Source organism: Neolamprologus brichardi, chromosome 3 (genome assembly GCF_056152115.1).
Source record: "Neolamprologus brichardi isolate AB-2024 chromosome 3, ASM5615211v1, whole genome shotgun sequence".
NCBI lineage: Eukaryota > Metazoa > Chordata > Actinopteri > Cichliformes > Cichlidae > Neolamprologus > Neolamprologus brichardi.
Genome location: NC_142106.1, coordinates 2277235 through 2302909, shown reverse-complemented (window position 1 = coordinate 2302909; position 25675 = coordinate 2277235). Strand labels below are relative to the sequence as shown.

At 40.1% G+C, this 25675-nt stretch overlaps 1 protein-coding gene across 1 annotated transcript; it reads left to right on the top strand.

The window, feature by feature from the left end:
• Positions 1-789: 789 nt before the first annotated feature.
• LOC102785658 (NLR family CARD domain-containing protein 3-like) lies at positions 790-19420 on the top strand. The gene is made up of 11 exons (XM_087838471.1): positions 790-853; positions 1887-2006; positions 2091-2192; positions 2554-2670; positions 5723-5801; positions 6898-7123; positions 7260-9060; positions 9970-10143; positions 12738-12911; positions 16935-16981; positions 17157-19420. The coding sequence occupies exons 2-11, from the start codon at positions 1930-1932 to the stop codon at positions 17717-17719; spliced, it is 3360 nt and encodes a 1119-aa protein (XP_087694597.1). The 5' UTR covers positions 790-853; positions 1887-1929; the 3' UTR covers positions 17720-19420.
• Positions 19421-25675: the final 6255 nt, after the last annotated feature.

The window sequence follows — 25675 nt, the reverse complement described above, 5'->3', positions numbered from 1 at the left end:
TGCTACACAAAGTTCCTGTTTATTTATATAGCACTTTTTTAAAAAAACAAGAAAAACAACAAGTGTTGACCAAAGTACGGCTGAATAAAATATTGGCTCTTATGATTTGAAAGTCTTAGTTTTCATTTTGTTCAAATTTAAAGAAGATCCCAACTTTTCTGGAATTATGTATGGACCTTGCATTTTGGTATCCCTGAATAGTCCCAACCAGCTTTTCAATATTTCCTTAATTATCCTTTTTGTAAATAAAGCTTTGGGTTTGTTCCCTTTGTCACCTGTCATGTCTGTCACTGTCTGGTAACCTTCTCTCATGTGTTCCTGCCTGGTTTGTGGCTTGTTGGAATATTTTACAGTTGTGGACTTGGCATTAAAAAGACACACCTTGTATTATTCCTGGCTGCCTTGGAGTCCTTTTCCTCTAACTAAAAAACAATACAAAAAACATTCAGATCCTTAAAATATAATGTCTGCTCTTTAAAAAAAACAAAGTCACAGTCCTGCAATGACTGTATTGCGTCTATTTTTAATATTATTATTTAATTTAAATATAATATACAATCAAAATTGTCACTTTGTAGTTTTTTCTAAGCATTTGAACTTTCAAAAACTAAAATTAAATATCCCGTATCATAACTACAGTTTGAAAAAAATCAAACCTGTGAAAATGAGCTGTAAATTCAGAGTGATAATGGTTTTTCATGTGTAGTCTCTGCACATGAAAAACGTCATTAGAAGGGGCGGGGCTCCAGCTGGCCCGAGATGACGCTAACTTCTCTGCGTGTTTCCTTCTTTCTACGGCTCCTCCTTCCTGGACTTTGTGTTTGTGAATGATGCTGGTCGTTTCCTTGTGAAGGTAGTGTTAGCAGTTTGTAATGTTTTCCTTGCTAACAACAACGGTGTGCAGCTTAGTTCCAGCACAAATCTGCCGCTCAATAGTAACAGATTCACAGCTGGACCATTTAATGTGTGAGACTGACTCAGACTGATGATGTTATGTCTAGCATAGCGATGGCGGCTGACTGCAGTAAGGAGACCTGTGACAAATGGTCTGACTTTAGCCTGGCTGGTAGCTCAGCACCGTGTAAAAATGCAGAGAGGCGTCATAACTTACATGACATTATTTATGTTTACAGCTGGTGCGGAACGTTTGACCAAGTCTAATCTCAACACAGAAGTTCATACTTCCCTAATTCTAGTTCTTACAAGTTCGCTCGGGAGTGCAGACTTCCGCGGACACAACGCGGTAGTTCAGCAGTAAAGGGAGTGTACGGGATGGCGTCACAGCTAAGCTCAGCTCCAGTGTTTTTGTTACCATCTCCCGTTAATTGCAATGATTAATATTTATGATGGAATTTGTTCATGATATGCCCAATTACTCGAGTTCTTTAAAAAAAATATTAGTAAAAAAGTATTTTCAAGTGTTTTAGCAAAATGCTTGGGTATAAAAGAACCATCATTGTGAAATCATTCAGAAAGATTGCATGGACTGATTTGTTCATTGATTTACACCAGAATACTTTTAAGAGGACATTAAAAACTGTAAAGAATTGAACACTACTATACTGAAATAAACATGGAACAATCAATAACTGTAGCAATTGCTGTAAAGGATGCCCCCCTGTCTTTAATAATTTCTTCTAACATGGCGGGGTCTGTATGATCTGTTTCACAGTGTTTAACTAACCTCATACAGTTAAGCAGCAAGAGTCACTACATGACTGAAACACAAACTTCATCTTTCTGAATAAAAAAAATTCACATCTATACACAGGGCTGAATGATGAAAGCTGTGTTTCAGATGGAGTGGATGTTAGTCCAACACATCAGATATGACCTCTGCATCTCTCAGTTAATGTGCACATGAATGATTTGTGTTTCCTCTGCAGGTGAAGGTAGAAAGTGTGTGTGAGCTGATGTGAATTGAGCAGCATGGATCAGTGTGAGGACAGAGAGGAGGGAGTCCCTCCCTCTAAAAGAGCCAGAGAGAGCCAGACCAAAGCTCAGAGGTGAGATGACCATCTCTAACTGTCCATGACTCTTCTCCATGTCACAGCTCAGCACTCACATCACTGCTCCATCATTATTCACAGGAACCAGCCTGGACCTCCACCCAGCTCTGTGTCCTTACAGAGTGACCGGTCTGCAGATCGTCCCATTGATTTTAAAAGCCAGCAGTTGTCTGCTGCAGAGAGGTGAGCTGTTAGTAACATTTGATTTCTCTGATGTCAGTTTGATTTAAATAAACTTCTTGATGTTGTTTCCTGGTCAAAGGAAGTCACTGAGTGAGGAGTTCCTTTATTCTGTAAAACATGTCCAACATGTACATTTAAACTCCTGCTGCTCACAGTAGGACCATCAATAGTCCTGCACACTGTAAATGACTGTGTTTACCTCTGAGTGGCGCTCTGTTCTCACACTGCCAACACTAGTTTGGAGTTTCCTAATGCTCATGCTCATCCTGAAAACCTGTTTCTCTTTTGGGATGATGAAGATATTCTTAGTCTTCATCAGCTTCTGTGGCTGTAAATTAAAAACACATTTTTCTTCTAACAGGATTTATGAGAGAGCTGCTGGACCTGAACCTGAACCCAGCTGTGTGTCCTTAAAGAGTGACCGTTCTGCAGATCGTCCCATTGATTTTAAATCCCAGCCTCTGTCTGCTGCAGAGAGGTGAGCTTTGATTTAACTGTTTGATGTTGTTGGATATAAACTGCAGTGCAAACACGTCATTCCCTCAATCCCATTTAAACTGTCTTTTAAAAACAACCTTTTGGTTTACTGAAAATCCACTTCAGCAAACAGGAAGTCATGCTCGTGCTCATGTTTTCCTCCAATAGTTCTGACACTCACTAGTCCTCGGCCACCTTCCTTATGTTTAGTGTACACTCTGAGGGTGCTGGATTTAAGGTGCAACACTCAATGCAGGGTAAGGAACTTCTTGTCTTGATGACAGCGGGTACTGGGTACACCACCACTCACCCCCACACCTAACTGTCAGCAAATATAAAGTAAGATGAGTCTATTAGCAGGAACCAAAAAACAGGTGACATCATGTTCTGTACCGGCGCAAGATAGTGCTAAACATGCTATATATACTTTGACTTTAAAGGCTTATTTCTTAAATCCAGCTTCACAGACAGTATTAGGGCTCCATGGTATAAATTGGCCTTTATTTATGCACTGTTTCCTGTCCATTTTAATGCTGACTATTAAAAAGCTTGAGGTGTTGCAGATGAATATGAACAAAATAAAAAAAAACGTTTCAAACAAACAACTTTATTTTATACTACTGTTTATGTTATCTCATTATTTGAGCCTTAGGCTTGTGCATTTTGGTGTCACATTCGGTGATGCTGTTGCTCAGTATGTTACTCATAACATAGTGCTGTATGTGGCTGGAGCAGCCCAGAGGTTAGCAGATGTGTGGCTGCGGGCTGTTCCTCCTATGCTGAGTGAGTCAGCGTAAACTGACATGGCTTTAACTCTGTTCCAACCATGACTGGTTCGGAGAAGCTCTATTCTGATGTTCTCCTATGTTGTCTGTCAAAACATGGACAGAATTAGGCATATCAGCTTTATATTGATCATGTCTCATATTGCATTGGAAAAGTTATTTCAGTATAAGATTGTCTTTTTTTTTTCTTGTCTGGCCCTATACCAACAGTGCTGAAAAAGATGTTGATAACATTGTTACATTTTCTGAATTTCAGTATTGTACTTCATTGCCTGTTCAGGTATCCCTACTTTGGACATCTGTTCATCCAAGGAATAATTAATATTAATATTACAGCTGACCTGTAGCATGTGCAGAATAGGAACACAAAATATTTAATATACTGTAGAATCAAATAACTTATCTAACATAGAGTAATACTCAAAAATTAATCAGGGTTAGGCTAGATTTTATAAACTAATTTATTGTTAGTTGAATAATTTTTGATGGAGAAATGTTATTCTAATTTAATTTGGTTTGTTTGTTTGTGATTTTAAAAAGATATTTATAGATTTTATTAAACCATTTGCATTTTAAACTCTGCGAACGACTGGTGACCTGTCCAGTGTTTCTCCTGCTGGGATAGGTTACAGTCCCCCCACAACCCTGGCAATGATAAGCTGAAGAGAATGGATGGACGGATTTGCATTTTAAAATCAAGATAATGAATTTCAAGTATTTTTTTTATTTTATTTTATTTATTTTATTTATTTTATTTTCCTATCAGGATCAATCAGATATTTGGGGCGATCGTGGCTCAAGAGTTGGGCGTTCGTCTTGTAATCGTAAGGTTGCTGGTTCGAGCCCCGGCTCGGACAGTCTCGGTCGTGTGTCCTTGGGCAAGACACTTCACCTTCCACCTACTGGTGTTGGCCAGAGATGGCGATGGCGTGATATAGCAGCCTCGCTTCTGTCAGTCTGCCCCAGGGCAGCTGTGGCTACAACTGTAGCTGCCTCCACCAGTGTGTGAGAGTGAGAGTGAATGAATAGTGGCATTGTAAAGCGCTTTGAGGGGTCCCGAAAAGCGCTATATAAATGCAATCCATTATTATTATTATTATTTGATTCCCATGCACCTTGCACCAGCTGTGTGTCCTTCAAGAGTGACCAATCGAAAGATTTTATTATAACATTTAAATCAGACGTGTGTCCTCCTGCAGAGGTAATGTGTGTCTAAATGATGTTATGACTGAGTGTTTGTGAATAAATCCTCCATCATGTTGAATGTCAGCTCAGCTCTGTTTCACACACATTTCTATGTTTATATGTGAAGCGGTGTGTGTTGGAGTGTTTCCACAAACAACAGTGTAGGGAGGAACTTCCACTCGGGTGTTTTAGGTGTTGCTGGATGGAGGGGGACGAATATTTTAATGAGTGTGACTCCATGTAAGCGCTGCTTTGATTTCTGGCTGAGAAGTTTGTCTTCATGGAGGTTTTTTGGATTCTCACAGTGATAAAATGAAGAGCATGAACTGTGAACACTGAACTTTCCATCTGAAGCCAGAAGAAAGACGTTTGGACTTTGATTTTCTCTGAAACTCGTCTCCATCATTTTTCAGTTTTAATGTAATTTCACCTTCAGTGTAACAGAGACATGATCTGATGAGGTTCTTGTTCGAATATTGAACTGACTGATAAAGAAACCTCCTTTAAAACATGAAGCAATGATCCAGCTGGCTGATGTGTATAATCTTCAGACAGCTGTTCTCTGGATCAATCGGACAGATCAGGAGGAGTGCAGGATTCATGCAGAGGAGGTTCCACGTTTTCCTGCCAGATCTCGATCCACTCATGTATGAATGAACTTCCTGTCACTGTGTCACATGTAATAGTGTAGAAGAGCTACAGGAAGAAGACAAAGTTTGACACTCAGCTTTGTGCAGTCGACCTTAGCCAGTCATACACTAGATCTGATCACATCAACACCCCTGCAGGTCCAGCAGCTTCAGCTACATCATAAGAAAATACCTGAGTAAATTTAATAATAATATACAAACATATTAATTTTGAGATAGACTGTGCTTGTAGTTTACCAAAAAGAGCAGCAATAAATAAGAGAAAAAGAAGAAATGCAAGCAAAAGACAATAAGAGTAGTCAAGAGCAAGATACTAACAAGGTATCAGACAAAAGTATTATTATTATTATTATTATTAGGGATGGGAAGCACCAGCATCTTAATTACTTTGTTATCTTTTGTATTATTCTTGATCTTCATGGTTCCTCCACAGAGTGGACCAGGAGAGCTCAGAGGTTCCCAGTGGTCAGTCTTCCCAGCAGCATCAAACACACCTGGACTCCATATTTACGGTCTGTATATGTACAACAACTACTTTTACATGCAAGGGTTTTAGTTCAGAAGGTAGATCCAATTGTCCTTGACAGACCTCTGCCTCCTTTAAACTGCATGACATAATTTTTGAGATCTGTAGTTATTCCTCTTCCCTCTTAGCAATAATTGTCCATATAACATACTTTTTTCTAATTACTGGAGGCAAGGCAGTGTATTAGAAGCACAACTCAACACTCTTTAAATGAAAGCATAAACACTGGAAGCTGGGAAAACCTAAACAATGTAAAACTGTGGTGTTGTTGACCACTGACTAATTTGACCTGAACAGTTACATGTCATCCTTCAACTGCTGGCTCTAATGGTAGTGTAAAGTAAATGTAGGTAAACTATCTGCCTAGATAGATAATTGGAAAACATTATAGAAAAAACTTGGTCTTGTCATGAAATATGGCATCTATGGCATTTTGAACAGTGCAGGTCTGATCGAAAATACGTCTGATTCTTTTTTTTTTTTTTTTGTTAAAGACAGGTCAGGGTTTGGATTTCATTAGGACTCTTGGTATTGCACATCACTGAATTGATTTCTATGAATTAAGCCTTTACTGCGGACAATTTTAGTGATGTAAAAATGTTCAACACAGTGTTTGCACTGGGGAGTTATTAAAATGCTGCAGAGATGAGATGTCATATACCCTTGACATTAGCTGAAAATCATATCTTTTGTTACAGAGGTCATACTGCCTTATTATATCAACCAGTTACTTCGCTGTCAAACTGCAGGTTTACTTGTGGTTCCTCAAGTTTCTAACCGTAGAATGGGAGGAATAGCTGTCAAGATCGTCTCCTCTAAAATCAGATACCAGTTATTAATAGCAAGATGACTGACTTTTAAGACTAGGCTTCGAACTTTCCTTTTTACTTGTAGTTAGGGTCAGGGGTGAGACTTCTGATGATATGCTCTAAAGTTCTCTTCTGTTATGGACACATACAATATTGCATGTCTCTGTTTCCTCTCTCTTGTTGCTTGCATTTTGTTCTGTTTTTTCTCAGTATCTATGGTACAGCAACCTCACCCTCCCACTCCGCCCTCATTCATAAAGTATTCCATTGCAGCTCTTGGAGGACAAAATGGTGACTTTTGTGAAGAAAGAACTTAAGAAGATCCAGAAGGTTCTGTGTCCAGATTACCCAGAATGCTTAGTGAGTCAGACGGACAATAATTGTGCATTAGCGGGTGAGGATGAAGAGCCGAATAGCATCAGAGAATCATTTGTGAAGATCACACTGCATTTCCTGAGGAGAATAAAGCAGGAGGAGCTGGCTGATGAATTACAGAGCAGTAAGAGGATTTCTTCAAAAATTTAAGCTGCTGGATGAATAGAACCTTTACTATTGTTTCAATGAATGCACATATATATTCAAAATATGTGCATTTAATAATCCATAGTTATGCTTTTGTCTATTGACTCTTTTAGGAACTTTAATTAGGGACGTTGAATGGAGTCAGCATGAACTTAAGTCTATTCTAAAGAAGAAGTTCCAGTGTGTGTTTGAGGGCATCGCTAAAGCAGGAAACCCAACCCTTCTGAATCAGATCTACACAGAGCTCTACATCACAGAGGGAGGGACTGCAGAGGTCAATGATGAACATGAGGTCAGACAGATTGAAACAGCATCCAAGAAGCCAGACAATCTAGAGTGTACAATCAGACATGAAGACATCTTTAAAGCCTCACCTGGAAGAGATGAACCAATCAGAACAGTGCTGACAAAGGGAGTGGCTGGCATTGGGAAAACAGTCTTAACACAGAAATACACCCTGGACTGGGCTGAAGACAAAACCAACCAGGACATCCAGTTCATATTTCCATTCACTTTCAGAGAGCTGAATGTGCTGAAAGAGGAAAAGTTCAGCTTGGTGGGACTTGTTCATCACTTCTTTACTGAAACCAAAGAAGCAGGAATCTCCAGCTTTGAAGACTTCCAGGTTGTGTTCATCTTTGATGGTCTGGATGAGTGTCGACTTCCTCTGGACTTCCACAAAACTACAATCCTAATTGACCCTAGAAAGTCCACCTCAGTGGATGTGCTGCTGATAAACCTCATCAGGGGGAAACTGCTTCCCTCTGCTCGCCTCTGGATAACCACACGACCTGCAGCAGCCAATCAGATCCCTCCTGACTGTGTTGGCATGGTGACAGAGGTCAGAGGCTTCACTGACCCACAAAAGGAGGAGTACTTCAAAAAGAGATTTAGGGATAAGAAGCAGGCCAAAATAATCCTCTCCCACATCAAGACATCACGGAGCCTCCACATCATGTGCCACATCCCAGTCTTCTGCTGGATCACTGCTACAGTTCTGGAGGATGTGCTGAAAACCAAAGAGGGAGGACAGCTGCCCAAGACCCTGACTGAGATGTACATCCACTTCCTGGTGGTTCAGGCCAAAGTGAAGACGGTCAAGTATGATGGAGGAGCTGAGACAGATCCACACTGGAGTCCAGAGAGCAGGAAGATGATTGAGTCTCTGGGAAAACTGGCTTTTGATCAGCTGCAGAGAGGAAACCTGATCTTCTATGAATCAGACCTGACAGAGTGTGGCATTGATATCAGAGCAGCCTCAGTGTACTCAGGAGTGTTCACACAGATCTTTAAAGAGGAGAGAGGACTGTACCAGGACAAGGTGTTCTGCTTCATCCATCTGAGTGTTCAGGAGTTTCTGGCTGCTCTTCATGTCCATCTGACCTTCATCAACTCTGGACTCAATCTGCTGGAAGAACAACAGACAGACTCCCAGAAGTCTGGAACAAGAGATCCTACATTCTTCTACCAGAGTGCAGTGGACAAGGCCTTACAGAGTCCAAATGGACATTTGGACTTGTTCCTCCGCTTCCTCCTGGGTCTGTCAGTGCAGATCAATCAGAGTCTCCTTCGAGGCCTGCTGACTCTGACAGGAAGTAGCTCACAGACCAATAAGAAAACAGTCCAGTACATCAAGGAGAAGCTCAGTGAGAATCTGCCTGCAGAAAAGAGCATCAATCTGTTCCACTGTCTGAATGAACTGAATGATTGTTCTCTAGTGGAGGAGATCCAACAGTCCTTGAAAGCAGAACGCCTCTCCACAAATAAACTTTCTCCTGCTCAGTGGTCAGCTCTGGTCTTCATCTTACTGTCATCAGAAGAAGATCTGGATGTGTTTGACCTGAAGAAATACTCTGCTTCAGAGGAGGCTCTTCTGAGGCTGCTGCCAGTGGTCAAAGCCTCCAACCAAGCTCTGTAAGTAAATATGTGACCATCCCTTTAATTTTAAAATGTTGATTCCACTTAATAGAAAACCATTCATCCATCCATCCATTTTCTTCTGCTTATCCTTACTGGGGTCATGGGGGGGTATGTTCTAGGCCTACCCTATCTAGCTTAGTGCGAGAGGCAGGGTACACCCTTTGGTTTTCACCAATCTAACGCAGGGCTAGCACAGAGAGACAGACAACCATTCACACTCACATGGAAAGCATGTATGCACAATGGAAAAAAGAACAATTGAATTAAACTTATAATCTTGTCAAGCTGATTCTGTTCATTTGAATGTAAAATTCTCCATGGAAGGGACGTTTTGTCAGTCAAGTGACCACCTCAGTTTCAGTTGACACGTTTCCACAATTTTATAAACAGTACTTTTCCATCATGAGCAAAATGATCACAGTGGACTAACAATGGGTTATGAGGTCAATTTCGTGACCATTAATATAGAAATTTTCATGACCATTTATCAATAAGTAATTAGTACAATTCACAGAAAGTTGGGGAATGGTTGCAGTCACACATGGTATGCATAATATGTGACCCGAAGATCGCTACAAGAGCAGACACACTCAGCAGGCTACTGTTAGAGTGTTCCTGTTGTTAAGGTGGAGTCATCCTGTAATCTCTTTCAAACTACCTTCACTACTTAAGTTACTGGAGGTAACTGAAGGTAAGGGCAGGTAAATGGTGATGCAACATGATATGAGACCATTGTTTTATCTTCAATAGTAGCATATCTCACCTTCTCCTTGATATCCAAAGTGTTTTGAGCCATAAATCTTAATACATTGCATATAGCCAAGTTGAACACACAGACAATAGGTCATAGGTATACCATACAGTGCTTTGTTTTTTTTAATCACAAATGTCATTGTGTTTCAGACTGAGTGGCTGTAACCTCTCAGAAAGAAGTTGTAAAGCTCTGTCCTCAGTTCTCAGCTCTCAGTCCTCTAATCTGAGAGAGCTGGATCTGAGTAACAACAACCTACAGGACTCAGGAGTGAAGATTCTCTCTACTGGACTGAAGAGTTTGTGTTGTACACTGGAAACTCTCCGGTAAGTAAACTTTTTCACTTTAAAAAAAATCTGAATTTCTGAATAATTATTTTTGCATAGACAGCTAACCCTTATAGAAATTTAAAACGACCTTTTATTAACCTTTTACATGTATTATCAGATTCTGACTTGCTATCTAAAAATGTTTGATATGCGAATTTTGTTTTAGATTTGTTTGAATGAATCAAATTTATGCAATGATCATTTAGAGATCTATGTTCATAGCATACCAATTTCCTTTCATTGTTATGAACTGTAGCATTAGGAGTTAGATTTAGGACTACAGAAAAATTAAGAGAAAAGCTACATTTTGCATTTAGTTAGAATACCAAAAAAAGTATATTGTACAGACATCCATAGATATGCTGAGATATATTGTCATTGATTTTTCTTGAGGTCATCACGTGTTTTGGGCCTTGCAACATTAAGACAGCCTTGATTAGGTGACTCAGTCAGGCCTGAGGAGACCTTGACTTATGTCCCAGCTGCACTGGCCCACGATTTGGACCTATTAATGCAAATCCACCTGAAGGCTCTTTTTGCAGCCTCAGTGACAGATTTGATGGCCTTCCTCTTTGCAGCTCCTCTGATGCCAAGAGAGTTGTAGGTCTTAGAGAGGAATATCTGGCATCAGTAAGCCATTAAAATGAGATTTTTCTTTGACTGCAGACCTGTTTACTGTCCCTAAGAGCTTTTGGGTAGCTGTTGTAGATATGCAGTGTACCCTCACCTGGTTTGGAGGAGGCATGTTGGATGCTTTCTCTTGTCACAGAGAGGCAGGCTTGCTGGACAGGGTAGCATGTCATACATAGCTTGGAGCACGAACTGCATGCCCTGAGGTTCTGCATAACAGATGTCATCCTAGGTGATTGTATTCTTCTATTCTCCTTCCCGTTTCATCCATGTCCCCTGGTGCCACATTTACAGTATGTATGCTAGTTTATGCTTTGTCGATTTAGTTTGCTACTTATCTTTATGAACTTTAATCTTTTGTTCATACCTGCCTGCTTGATCATCATCATGATAGATAGACAGATAGATAAACAGCCATGCTTTTCCCATCCATCATCAAGTATCCTTAAAAGGGTAAAAAGCTGATCCAGTGTTCCGTAACTAGGAAGAAAACCACATTGTTACTCCAGTATTCGAAATCGACTACCAGATGGACTCTCCTTTCCAGCCCCTTGGCATAGATTTTTCCAGTGAGACTGAGGAGTGTGATCCCTCTATAATTGGAGCACACCCTCCGGTCCCACTTGTTCAGTACCCCAGGCTGCCAATCCAAAGGTACCAACCCTGATCTGCATGCAACATTGTAGAAGCAAATTGTAGAGGGCAAATCTCATCCAGTACAGGGGCTTGGCCATCAAAGATTTGTTTAACTGCCTCAGTGACCTAACACCTCGTGATGGAGGAGTCGTCCCCCTTATCCCCAGACTCTGCTTCCTCTATGAAAGACATGTCAGTGGGATTAAGGAGGTCCTCGAAGTATTCTTTCCAATATTCTGCTGTGCAGGCAGGCAGGAAAGGACTCAAAATTCTGACTTAATCGCGGCGATGAAACTTAAACTCTTTAAGGCAGCTTTATTGCTGGACACGAGAAAAAACTAAACTTGAATATACAAAATAAACTTGGCAGGCTTAGCAGGCAGAACAGACAGATTGGTATGAGGGAGACTGTGACACGGAACTGAGGGAGACGCTGACATAAATACACAGAAAGATAAAAGGGGATGTGGGAGCACACGGGGAACACAGCTGACATGGATAATCATAGCGAGACAGAACGTACATGGAAACACAAGACCTTCACAATAAAACAGGTAACGAGATACGAGTGGAGGAGAGACAGATGAGAGGGAACGAAGGAGAGAGGCAGACATGATGGGCTGGAGAAACAACATGGAATAAAACACAAGGAGAGAAAAAAGGCACAAGGACTCACACCACTGTATAAACACAGACACCCAGGGGGAGACACTGAGGGCAAAGACACAAGGGGGAATCTAATAAACCAAACTAAGCAGAATAACCTAGGGACAATAGAATAAACCCATAGAATAACAACATGACTTAAATATAATACAAAATGACAGAAAATACAATAAAACTAAAAAACACTGGGTAGAATAACCCAGGACCATGACACTTGACAATACCCTCAGTTTAAATATGTCTGTGAAGGTTCTCAGTCATCCAGGTCATCGTAGACGCAATTATTAACCACCTCTTCTACGTGGATGACATCAAGCAGTATGCTTGAAACAACCCAATGTTAGGCAGGTGGTCCTAATATTGTGCCTGATCGACGTATAAGGTGCACTTATAAATCAAGTTAAAAGTATATGTATTGTTATTGGTATCGGTTCAGGGAACACAAGCCCTTTGTTTACTTCATATCAGATCGATACCAAAATTTACAATTTTGCACACCCTACATCTAGTTCCCAGAATTTTCGAAAATAGATGTGGACTATTACAAAAGAAAACAAAAGAAAATTGAACTACTATAAATAAAGCAGAATTAAACTGAAAAAATGAAGAAAATATAAGTCAACTGTTTATAGATGAATTGTTGTGTGGTGTGTTTGCAGTCTGTCAGGCTGTCTGATCACAGAGGAAGGCTGTACTTTTCTGGCTTCAGCTCTGAGTTCCAATCCCTCTCATCTGAAAGAGCTGGACCTCAGCTACAATCAACCCGGGGCCTTGGGACTAAAACTGCTGTCGGCAGGATTGATGGATCCATCCTGGAGACTAGACACTCTCAGGTATGGAGAGAATGTCTGATAGAAGAGCTGGAAACATTTCTTTCAATTGTTCCTGTGCTCACAGAAGAAACATTAGTCCAGTTTATCAAGAAAAGTGAAAGATACTTATAAATTGAGACACCAAAAACTTTTATTGAGTTAGGAGCCTGTAACAACCCCTCGTCGATGAAGTACAACCCATGACTTGCATAACTTTCTGGGTATCCTTCCCAGATCTTATCTTCCATCTCCATTACTATTCCTTTCCATAATTTAGAACGATTACAAGGTGCAAAGTTGCAAACTTGTTGCATTCTACACATCACCGGCCATAAAGATGTAAAAATGGAACATAAAATAGTCAGAACTACCTATTAGTATAAATTATTAGAGTGCAAAACAAGAGCTGTGCTTTAACAGATATTTATACATAAGTAGTATAATATATGACATAAATGTAGAGAAATTTAATCTGTAGGTTAACAAGAACATTACCCCAACTCCAAACCCTACAAGTCTCTGAGGGTTTTGCATGATTAACTCTAGCTGAGAATAGTTTTAGGAGAATGGTGAGACTAGTTCAGGGCACAAACACTCACTTCCCACATCTGGCAGATAAACTCACATCACTTGTCAGAAAACTTGAGACAAAATCAAGACAAAATACAGATCAAAGCTGGACATTGAAAATGAAGTCAAAGTGGCAGTCTCGAAACTGCAACCCAGGTTTGAGACGATCTGCAGCAACAAACAGGCTCACACCAGTCACTGAAAAGATGTGAGAATTAAATGTGTTATTTTTGCACAACAAACCTTTAATTTATTATTTTTATTTTTCCTCTCAGGGAGTTGTTTATGTTTTTAAACACATTTTGCACAGAGAGGCATTTTTTTGAAAAATGTATCGATAAGAATGTTCTATATTCTTACACAGGGAAAAAACAACTACAGATAAAATAATTATACCATAAAGATGGTTTGTTTTTCTGTTATTTAAAAGAGGTAATAATTTATTTTATTGCAACCTGTAATTTATTGCAATTTATTTGTTTAATTGTTTACAAAAGGTTTAAGGTGTGAAATAAACTGCAGTGGAGTTTGAAAACAAAATATGTATGTGTGGTTGGAGGATGTGTTTGTGCCGGGGAGGGTGGGCCTAGCAAAAAAAAGTTTGGGAACCACTGAAGTAGAAGATGTAGTAGTGGGTCAACAGTTTTGACATATAGACTATGCTAAGAGTTCTATGGAAAGGTTAAAGAGGAGTGTCTTGTTCCCTGTCTTGTTCTGTGGAGTATGAGGTGTAGATGTAGATGAGGAAATTTATCAACTTTGGCCCAAAGTTAAATTTTGTAATACTTCCCATAAAATCCTCCACTCAGTCAAACGCATTTTCTGTATCCACAAAGAAAGTCCAGTCTGAGATTGGGACCAACTGGATTCATCAATAACATCAAGAAGTCACCTATTTCTTAAGGCGTGCAGCTAGTATCTTGGCATGTAATTTAATATCTGCATTTATTAAGGAAATGGGCCGATAGTTACCACACTCCAGGGGATCCTTACCTGGCTTTAGCAAGACTGTTTTTAGGGCTGTATTAAGGGTTATTAAAAATGCATCCTTATCAATACCATAATTCACTGCCTCTAGCTAGAGCGGTCCCAGTGTTTCCCAAAATGAAAAACATACATCCTGGAGGGTATACCATCGATACCTGGTGAGCGGCCTTTGTTAGTAAGTTTGAGAGCATCAAGTGCTTCTTCTAGAGGGAGAGTAGGCAGGTGAATGTAGTCAAGGAAATCTCCTAGTTCTTCCTCAGATGGTGAGCATTCAGACGAATATAGTCGGGCCGAGAAAGTTCTAAAGGTATCTGTGATCTCTGTGGATGAGGTCAGTATTTTTTCTGTGCTCCTTAAAAAGCAGGGATGTTGCAATAATTTTCTTGTGATAGTTAAAAGTCTGCTTGGCTTTTTTTGGTACACTTTATTAATCCTGTTAATTTCCTATGGGAATTAGTCCCGTAGGAAATGATTCGTATGAAGCATGTGAAGCAGTGGGCAGCCGCCATTCCAGCACCCGGGGAACAGTGTAGAGATGTTACCTTACTCAGGGGTACCTCAGGGTAGCCGTTTTGGTGAATTTAAACCCCTGACCTTCCAATCATAGAGCAAACACTCTACCTACTAAGCTATCCCTGCCCCAGGCTTGCAACCTTCTGAGTAAAATTTGTGTTAAGTTATATGCATTAAGAATTGCAGTTTCTGCATTTTTTTAGGGTAAATCAAGAAGTTGAGGATTCCTTTCTGTCGAAAGCAGGCTCTTACATCTTTGTTAGGGGTGCAAAAATACTCGTATTGGTATTGAACCGTTCGATACAGTACTTTCAGTTTGGTACGCATATGTATCGAACAATACAAATTTTTTAATTTATTTGATCAACTTTTCTTCTGACGATGCTCTTTGTGTTGAGCGCTCAGTGGATCTGCGTTCGAATACTCTGCCTAGGCTGCACTGTCGAGCGCAGATCCACTGAGCGCAGCGCAAGCTAGCGAGACAGAAGCTAAGCTCATTGTAACATGGCAACTGCCTCAACGCTAGCCCAAATTGAACCTCCCCCACCCTCATTCAGATCTGGCGTTTGGAACTAATTTGGTTTTCATGTGAAGTATGACCCTGGTGGACAAAAGTAAAACAGTATGTCGGATGTGCCACGCAATGCTCAATTGGTGGGAACTAGTGCGTTAGCGCAGTTAGCTCGTTAATGTGTTGACACCGTCCAGCCCCACACACGGGGCGATCCGCGGTAACTCATTAATGGAGATTTGCTGCGTTATGGCGTTAATGTCATTTTAACGGGATTAACTCTGACAGCACTAGTGGGAACACAACGAATATGACTGCACATTTACGCCGACATCATCCTAGTGCAAAGACAAGTGGAAGCAGACAAAAACAAAAAGCACGCATGCTACAAACTTTACCCGAGTCATTTAGACAGCCGTTAGCACATGATTCTCCTTATGGGGACCTGATATGTTTAATATGCTGCTGAGAATATAGCCCAGAAGAAGCGTATAGTATAGCTTTTATTTTGGAAAGAGACATTTCTCTGTAATAAACTCTCTTTTCCAAAGATGAGTGATTCCTCGATCAGATAGATTTTTTTATTATTATTATTTGTTGTTTCAGCAACATTAAATTTAAAAACTGTACTTTTGAGTTAAAATATATATTTCTAATTTTAATAAATAATTTTAATAAATGACAAATTAAAAATGCATGAACTTTTTTTGTATCAAAAAAATATTGAACCGTGACACCAAAGTATTGAACCGAACCGTGAATTTTGTGTATCGTTGCACCCATAATCTTTGTAGGTGCTCCTCTACTGCGTGGTACCTATACTGTAGTCTGCAAAAAAGTCCAGCCAAGGGCCATCAGAATGAGATGGTTTAGCTTTTCTGGCTCCTTGTAGAATGGCCTGTCGATCTGTGTACTTGAGGAGTCGAAGGATCATCGTACTGGCTTTGGAGGATCTAGGAGAGTAGATGTGGTGAGCCCTGTCTATCTCCAGCGGGAGTGTGGCTGAAAGTGGGGTGAAAGGTGACTATCATAGCCCAGGCTACTGGACCTTTCCTTTGTGCACTAGTGCACAGTCATGTTGGAACGAGAAGGGGGCTTCCCCTAAACTTTTCTTACAATGTTGGCAGCATGAAATTATCCAAAATCCCACATTTGTCAATTATGCGGTGCTCATAAATAATGTAGACTATTCCTTGCTGACTAAAGCAGCATCTTTCTGTAGGTAATCTGTAAGAGGACATAAAAGATAATGATGACCACGCAATAACTATTCAAAGAACTGACAGATCCAGGATCAGTCCAAATCATCAGCAGTTTGATCCACGTATGGATTGAAGTGTATTTGTGAAAATGTTGGACTGTTCCTTTATCAGTGTCTAACAGTATGTGTATGAGAGCCATGTAATGTCCATGTGTGCATGCTGAAAGAGACTGTGCTGGTCTGACCCCCCTCCTCCTTTCAGGGTGGAGCCTGCTGGAGTCCGATGGTTAGAACCAAGTCTGAGGAAGTGTAAGTGTGTTTTTAATGTGATTCATGAAAACAAAGCAGCACACATTCAACCATCTTCAAACTGTCACATCACTCATTCACATCTCTGATGTCAGGAGTAATCATCAGTGTGTCCATCAATGAACAGATGATGGATCAATAACTGCAGCTGGATTGTGTTTGTTCTCTCCATCAGATTCCTGTCAACTCACAATCGACACAAACACAGTGAACACAAACCTCAAACTATCTGACAACAACAGAACTCTGACACATGTGGACGAGATTCAGTCATATCCTGATCATCCAGGCAGATTTGATCAACTTCCACAGCTGCTGTGCAGAAATGGTCTGACTGGTCGCTGTTACTGGGAGGTCGAGTGGAGAGGAGGGGTTCTCATATCAGTGAGTTACAGAGGAATCAGAAGGAAAGGAAACAGTAAAGATGTTGTGTTTGGGTGGAATGATCAGTCCTGGTGTCTCTACTGCTCTGATGATGGTCCAGATTCCGTCAGGCACAATAACAAAGGAACATCCATCATCGCCTCCTCCTCCTCCTCCTCCTCCTCCTCCTCCTCTGTCTCTAACAGAGTAGCAGTGTATGTGGACTGTCCTGCTGGCACTCTGTCCTTCTACAGAGTCTCCTCTGACACTCTGATTCACCTCCACACCTTCAACACCACATTCACTGAAACTCTTTATCCGGGGTTTAGAGTCTATCCTGGTTGTTCTTTGAAAGTGTGTGTAGTTGAGGCATAAGTGTCCTCCTGTTAGAGAAACACTCTGACTGTTGAACAGATAGTTCAGTCTGTACATGTCTCTTTCAAACACGTTTTCAGATTCATGGATTCAGTCGGTTGATGTTTTAAACTGTTCTAAACGATTCCTTGTAAACTTCTTCCTCTTCAGTCCTTTAAAGATGGAAGCTCCCATTATTCACATGTTGTTTTTCTGTTTTTTTCCACTCAAAGCTTCACAGTGAATATCACTATGTTGTGTTTCTCTGAATCTTATGAAGATCACTTTTAAATAATAATATATATAATGAGTGATTTGTACAGTCATTTATGATATATATATGATTATGATTATAATACTAAATCAAAGCTGTTGACTTGTGACTGTACAAAACAGATTTGATTTGAGTCAAAGTACAGATGTTCCAGATGTTTTCAGTCTCTGTGTTTTTCAGTGTGAAAGAGGAAAAATGAACAATTGGGAGCAAACAAACATTAACATGTAGATATTGTAGTAAAGTACAAAGTGATTTTTAGGAAATGAACCTTTTTTGTTTCATCATCTTATAATATTACAATATTTCAAAACAATCAAATGTGTTTGAAATGTCAGATTTAAAGTCAAATTGTTGAAATGCTTGTTCCAGGCTGTAAAAAGTGCACTGCGAGATGTGGACTTCGGGAAAACTGAGTGGAATGCATTAAGCTCTAACTGTACATTAATGTCAGCCTGTAGTTTTTCATGTGAGCCCATGTAGTTAATCAGAATTTCATCAGGACTTTAACTTTGATCAGAGTTTCCACAGTGACTTAGAAATAGTTAGTCTTCAGTTAATCCAAAAATGCTGCAGCAAGAGTACTGACAAATAATAATAATAATGGCAAGCTACGGTTGTAGCCACAGCAGCAGACTGACAGAAGCGAGGCTGCCATATCGTGCCATCGGCCCCTCTGGCCAACACCAGTAGGCAGTAGGGTAAAGTGTCTTGCCCAAGGACACAATGACCAGGTTAAATCCTGTTAAATCCCGGATTGAATTCAAAATCCTGCGCCTCACATACAAGGTCTTAAATAATCAGGCCCCATCTTATCTTAATGACCTTGTAGTACCATATCACCCTATTAGAGCACTTCGCTCTCGCTCTGCAGGCCTACTTGTTGTTTCTAGAATATTTCTGTAAAGTTCTTTATTTCATATTCTGTATAGTTTTTTTTTCCATATTTATATCCTGTTCATAGCCTGTACATAGCTTGTACTCACTACAGCCTGTACATACTTATAGCATATTCATAACATACTTCATACCGTGTACATATTACATATCATAATAGACCCATTATGTAATATACTTACATATCTATACTATTGCTAATATATATTGTAATATATCTATATCATGGCTAAAGCACTTCTGGATGGATTCAAACTGCATTTCGTTGCCCTGTGACATGTGCAATGACAATAAAATTGAATTCTATTCTATTTTAAAAGTAGAATGGGAGGCAGAGCCTTCAGTTTTCAGGCCCCTCTTCTGTGGAACCAGCTTCCAGTTTGGATTCAGGAGACAGACACTATCTCTACTTTCAAGATTATGTGCGTGCGCGTGTGCATGCTGGGAGTACCTGCAGTACTGTAAGACAGATATAACAGGTAACTGTAACTGTAAGACAGGTTATTCGTTAAGCTTTAGTTCTTGATTTAGGAATTAGATTTTGAGATGCACTTCACCCACGTACACACGCACACAAACACAGTTTGTTATTGCCAGATGCCACGTTTGTTCTGAGTTTTTATTAGTTTTGACAGTCCACCATCTGGTCAGCTTCCGTCTCAGCTGATCACAGCCTTCCCTCCGCTCCTCTCCCATCTCACTAAAAAGGGGAAGGAAACTGTCATCAGCCCAAACTCCATCAGCTGTGTTCTCACCTGCCTCTCCAGCACCGCCCCGTTGAGCTCACTGCACCAGTCCTCCCCTGCAGCTGCGCCCGGGACCTCCGCCACACAGATTTGATGTAAAACCTTCAGTTTAACAATGGTCTTATTTAAGGCAATCTGAGAGTCCGAGGGTCTCAGACCAGTCTGCCATGCAGGGCTAATAAAGCCAACTTAATGCTATGAGCTCAGTGAACTTGTGCCCACTACTAATTACTCTGAGCGGTTTCTGTCTTTCCTTGCATGAGCAATAAATTGTTCTCAAAGCCAGTTTGGTGCATTGGCCCTTTAACATGGAGTTCCTTCAGAGAAATCCAGTTTGGCTCAAAACAAGAAAATATCATCAGCACATAACATCAGTCAACAGTCCAAATAATCACATCTTCAGTTCAGTTCTGTGTCATTGTGATCAGTTCAAATCCACAATCCTGCTGAGGTCAGTCTCGTTGGTCAGGCTGCCATCCGATGTCTTGTGTGTGTGTGAGTGTGTCTCAGCACACATGCAAAGGGGGAGAGAGGGAAGTCCAAGCCTCCTCTGACGGCTGGAAAGCAGGAATAAATCTGGCCTGCAGAAAACTGACTTTATATTTACAACACAAAAATCACAATAAAGACGCAAAATAAACCATTTGTGACTTCTCAAAGTTCCTCTTTTCTGAACTTGGTGTCCCAGATCATCATCTGTGTGATCCTCCATGTGAAGCTGTTGAAAGCAGTCTGTAATGTTTGAGCTGCTTTCACCTTTTCATTCACTTTTTCACTGCTGCACTCACTTTTACTGAGAGGTCGCCTCACATTTTCTCCTTATCGTCTTTTTGATTGACAGGGTGGTAAAAAATCCCTCATGATGTCATTTTATCTCCATTTAAATTAATATTTTCAATGAAAGCAGTTTAACAGCGTTATCATTTGAAAATAAGTGATGTACAAACAGAGTCAGCATTTCTGAGGCCACGGAGAGAAAAGAGGAGAACAACACTGACAGTGAGTTACCAACACACACATTTACACTTGTTTTGTCTTCACAGAGAAAATACACTTCCTGCTGCTGATGTTCCGTCACTGAACATCTAATCCTGCTTCACTGACAGGCTTCTGGACTGTTCCAGAGAAACTATCAGGGTCACTGCCCTCCAGTGGTCACTGTCAGTAACTACAACTGTCCACATACAATAATACTGACATTAGGACCCATTCACTGCAGCGTTTCAGCACTAGTGTTCATTAGTGTGATAATGACGCTCTATATGTGAACACAGATATTATTAAACAGATAGCAACACTGACACTGTCAGCAGAGAGATACTTTCTGATGACAGCTTACTGCCCTCAGGTGGTCACAGTGATGAACTGCATGATATTATACCAGTGACAGGTGCCGTCCTTAATGTAGAGCATTTCCAACCAAAATATATATTCCAACAAATAGTAATAAGAATTATTAATAACACCAGCTTCAATCAAGCGTCTGACTCACTCTTCATCAAATTAAAAACACTTCAATTTAATGAGCTGCTCGAGCTTCAAACAGTCCAAATTATGTAGAGAGCAAAAAGACATCCATGAGGTAAAATATTCAGAATGAGTTTCAAGTCCAATAAAAATGTGACGCACTGAGAGGAAACTCCATGTTCAATAAAGCAGCTATAAGAACCAATAGTAAATATCCAACACGTTCTCACTCCCAACTTGTCAAATGTGTGACGCATGGTCAGGCTCCCTCTGCCTCACTTATTGACGCTCAGGGTACCCCCCTCGCGTCGAGAATTGACGTGCAGGGTCCTCTCATTGAATACTATAGAGCTCCCTAAATGTTATTTATTGACGACAAGAGATTGCCGCGGAAGAGCCTGTTGTCCATATATTTGTATATTTCCAAAATACATTGTAGTGACGTATACAGAACACAATAAATTATACAATGTAAGCAACTACCTGAGAAACAGCAGATACAGCAGATACATTAATTATAGGCTATTACTTTTGTATCGTTAATTGCATTTATGGAGGGAGTGGTGTATGCTGGGTAATGGCACAGCTAGCAACAGGGTGACTTTATTCACCCGCTTCGGCTGTTATCAGTCCATACAATGGGCGTTATTAGCACAAATCAGTCACATAGATATGGGCCATCTCCTGCTAGATTGTTCAGAAGGTTGTTATCATCCATCCAGATGGAGGATCACTAACAGGAGCGTGGAAGACTCCAGAATCCACTCTGGCTGGAATCTGGTGGATACAGCAGTGTTTACAGGTAAGACCATTTGAACGGACAGCGTTTATAGACTATTAAAAGTCAGCGAGTGTCAATAATGTTAATGTGGTTATGTTAGTAATACACCGAGTGCTAATATAACAGCTTTAAGATGCATTTGTAGATATTATTACGTGTTTTACCGTCTTTATGGTGCTAGCTTAAAGTTACCGTGTAAACGTTAGCTTATATTGGAGTAAAGCTGTTACTGTTTAAACGATGTTAGCACAGAAATATTAGCTTCTGTCATGACTGATGAAGTCACTATTTAATAAAGTTTCCAGTAAAGTGTTTAATCGCAGCCACAGACTGACAGCAAATATCTCGATTAGCTTCAGTGCATCTGTAATAAATATGTGCAAGTTTCAGTGCTTCGTTTAAACTGTATGATACTTATACTGACCCAGGGTCAGTGTAAATACAATCCTAGCTGTGTGAACAAAGCCTGGGTCCTTTAATCCTGCATGACAAACCTCAGGATGCAGGTTATTATTACTCTTTCCTGCTGGCACACCTGTCACACCTGAGAGTCAGCTAGAAACTTACAGTGACGTGGACATCATGCAAAGACTGCCAGACTCTGTAATACTGTAAATACTCAGGTTAACACTAAACTTTAAACGGTACCTCTGTGTGTCTCTGTGTGCTGAACATCTAGGATTGAGTCAGGCTGCATCAGCTGAAGCTGTTATTTGTATATATCAGTATTTTTTATTCAGGTGTGGGGAAAATACGTAAGACTGCAGTGAAGCGATGTACCAGATTAATCCCTGGCCAAAGGTGTCGTACTTAAATCACACTACTGATCCAGCCACATCAGCCTTTTGTGAGGTCTGTTTAAAGTAGACTAAAAATGAACTGCAGGTTCCTGAGAGGTGGACTGTGAGCACAGAAACACATGTTCATACATACAGCTGCAGCAAACTTACATTAATTTTAAATAGATTTGTTACTCTGATGTCTGTCTCTGTGTTAGTCCTCTGACAGACTGGTGACCTGTCCAGGTGTGCTCTACCTGACTACTGGGACAGGCTCTGGCTCCTGTAATAGAAATTTTCTATTATTCTAATTTAAAGTATTTAAGTGCTTATGCATATACTTAGTTGTGACACTGTTATAGACTGTTCAGTGAAAATTTCTAAAACTAGATGAACTTACTTCAGCGTCAGCAGTTTGAGAAAACAACTCCCTTTACAGGTGCTGATAAGGCCAAGGGCACAAAACAACATAACCATTGATCCGTTAGGTTTCATAGCGAGGCGCGTGAAGTGTGGTGTGATCAGTTTGAAACTTTTTCCCTCTTCCCTGGAAAGCATAAAGGAGTAGGAGCACCACTTCTGTGGCAGAGCTGACATGACTGAACTGTGATGTTTGATGTGTGCTGGCTCTCCTGCGCGCAGTAATAAATAGCTTGATCACAGCTCTTTCTGTGTTGTTTTTTATATATATATATATATATATATATATATAAATATATATATATATATATATATATATATATATATATATATATATAGATATAGATATAGATATATATGTAATGCCGTTTAGGAAATTTTTATATATATAGAATGAAACTTGAATATATAGAATGATCTTCTTAATATATAGAACGAAACTTGAATATATAGAATGATCTTCTGAATATATAGAATGAAACTTGAATATATAGAATGATCTTCTGAATATATAGAACGAAACTTGACGTAAAGGAGCCGCTTGCGCCATCTAATGTTTTCCTTGTTTGTAACTGCGAGGAATGGCACTATGAGCCAGTCTGCACGGAATCTTGTGGCTCAAATTCTAAGTAATGAGGAGCTAATAAACACCCTGGCAAATGCATGTTCTGGCCAACCTAATATTAGTACCAGTGTACTGCATCGTACTACTGATGAAGAAATTTATTCACTGTTTCATCGTGGAAGACCAAATGCAGTGAACCTCTCTGGTCAGATCGCCCCTGGTTAACCAGCTAACGTTATGGAGAACGTGCATTCCACATCACAGGAGTCCCCCACAACGGGTCCCATCTACAATCGTAAACCTTTCACTTGAAAGGGCCCAAGGCAGAAGAGGTAAGAACGAAACTAAATGCACTGAAATTACTAGTGTAAGGTTAGTAATTGGCCGTAGGTTTCAATTGCTAGACTAAGCTAAGTAAACAAAAATATCACAGTAAAAAACAGTGTGCAATAGACTCACATCGTGTGATTGTGGAGACAAAACTGTGCACAACAGTTCATTTGTTTAATTGTGGAAACATTCCAGCCCTGGGTTTTCTCCAAAGCCAAGCCTTGAGTTCATCACTAACTGCAGATTTCCAGTGACCAATACTTGTGAAAATATCTTTCGTATACCAGTTCATGTAGTGTACACTACTTTCAAATCAGACATCAGACCAGGATTTGGAAGAGCATGATGTGTATTCTCAAGGATTGCAGAACTGATGAGGATTTTGTTTTTCTATTTTGCATATGCATGTTTAATTTTCTTGTTTCTTGTTAATGTTGTTTACCCAGCTTCAGATTATGAACCAAAGCCGCGTGACCCCTGTGTAGCGCGCTACAGCAGCTAGCCGATAGCAACACTGAAGCTGTTTACTTTGTGTGACCATTTTTCCTCTGTGTTGTGCTTTCACAGTAGCCCAGCTGACAGCGCACGCTAGTACGCTGAAGCAGCTTCCCCCCCACGGTATGGCCCACAGCAGCCTAGCCGACAGCACACGCTAGCGATGCTAAGCCGTGTCCCCCCCGGGATTAAGCGTCACAGCAGCCCAGCTGACAGCAGTCACACAGCAAAGCCGACGCCGCGAGCCACCACGCAGCCCACAGACATCCTAGAACCTGTCCATTGTGTACTCTGCCTTTCATCCTGTGGTAGCTGGAATAGGCTAGCAACGCGGATAAAAATAAGCACAAGAGAATGGATGGGTGCATTTGGTTTCAGTTTATACATATGAGGCATATTTTGTTTTTGGATTGTAGTTTATCTGTTTCCCTGCCTTTATGTCATGTTGTATCTCTGTTCTCTGATATGACCAATAGTAACATTAGATTATTTAGTACCCCTGCAGGGAGCAAAAGAATATGCCACAACCTCACTGTTACATAGAATTCAATTTTCTCAAATGCTTCCTGTGTCCACCTATTCCACACAATGTAAAATGTCAGTGGTGATGTCATAACATACAGGTTTATCAGCCATGTTTTGTATTTCAGATACCTTTGTTTATTTTTTAAATACTATAGCTAGATGTGGTCATTGAAAGATCTGCCACCTAGAACAACTTTTCTTTACATTTTCAAATGAGATGAGTTAAGCTTTATTTCAGTGTCCCATTTGAACATTTATGCTTTACATTGAAATTCATATTAATTTTCACTTGATTTCTAGATGAACTCACAGGTTTAAATAATAGTTTTTGTTAGGTTTTGGAAAAGTTTTGAAAAGTGTTACAGTAACCCTAATGAAAAAATATTTAAAGGGGGGCTGACGGTATCTCCAACACTGCCAGCAAGTTGTCTATAAATGTGACAGACATGAAATATATAATAATATATAGCTGAAATATGAACATTATATCATCATCGCACTATATGACATTGCATTCTTATCAAATAATGATACTACTACTACTACTAATAATAATAATGATAATAACTGTTAAACATAACCTGGTTTACATTCTTTAGGGAATGTTTAAGGATTTTGTTTACTTGATTAGACAGCCTAATTGTATTTTGTTTGTTTTTTTCCTTTCCTTTCCTTTCCTTTCCTTTCCCTTTCTTTTC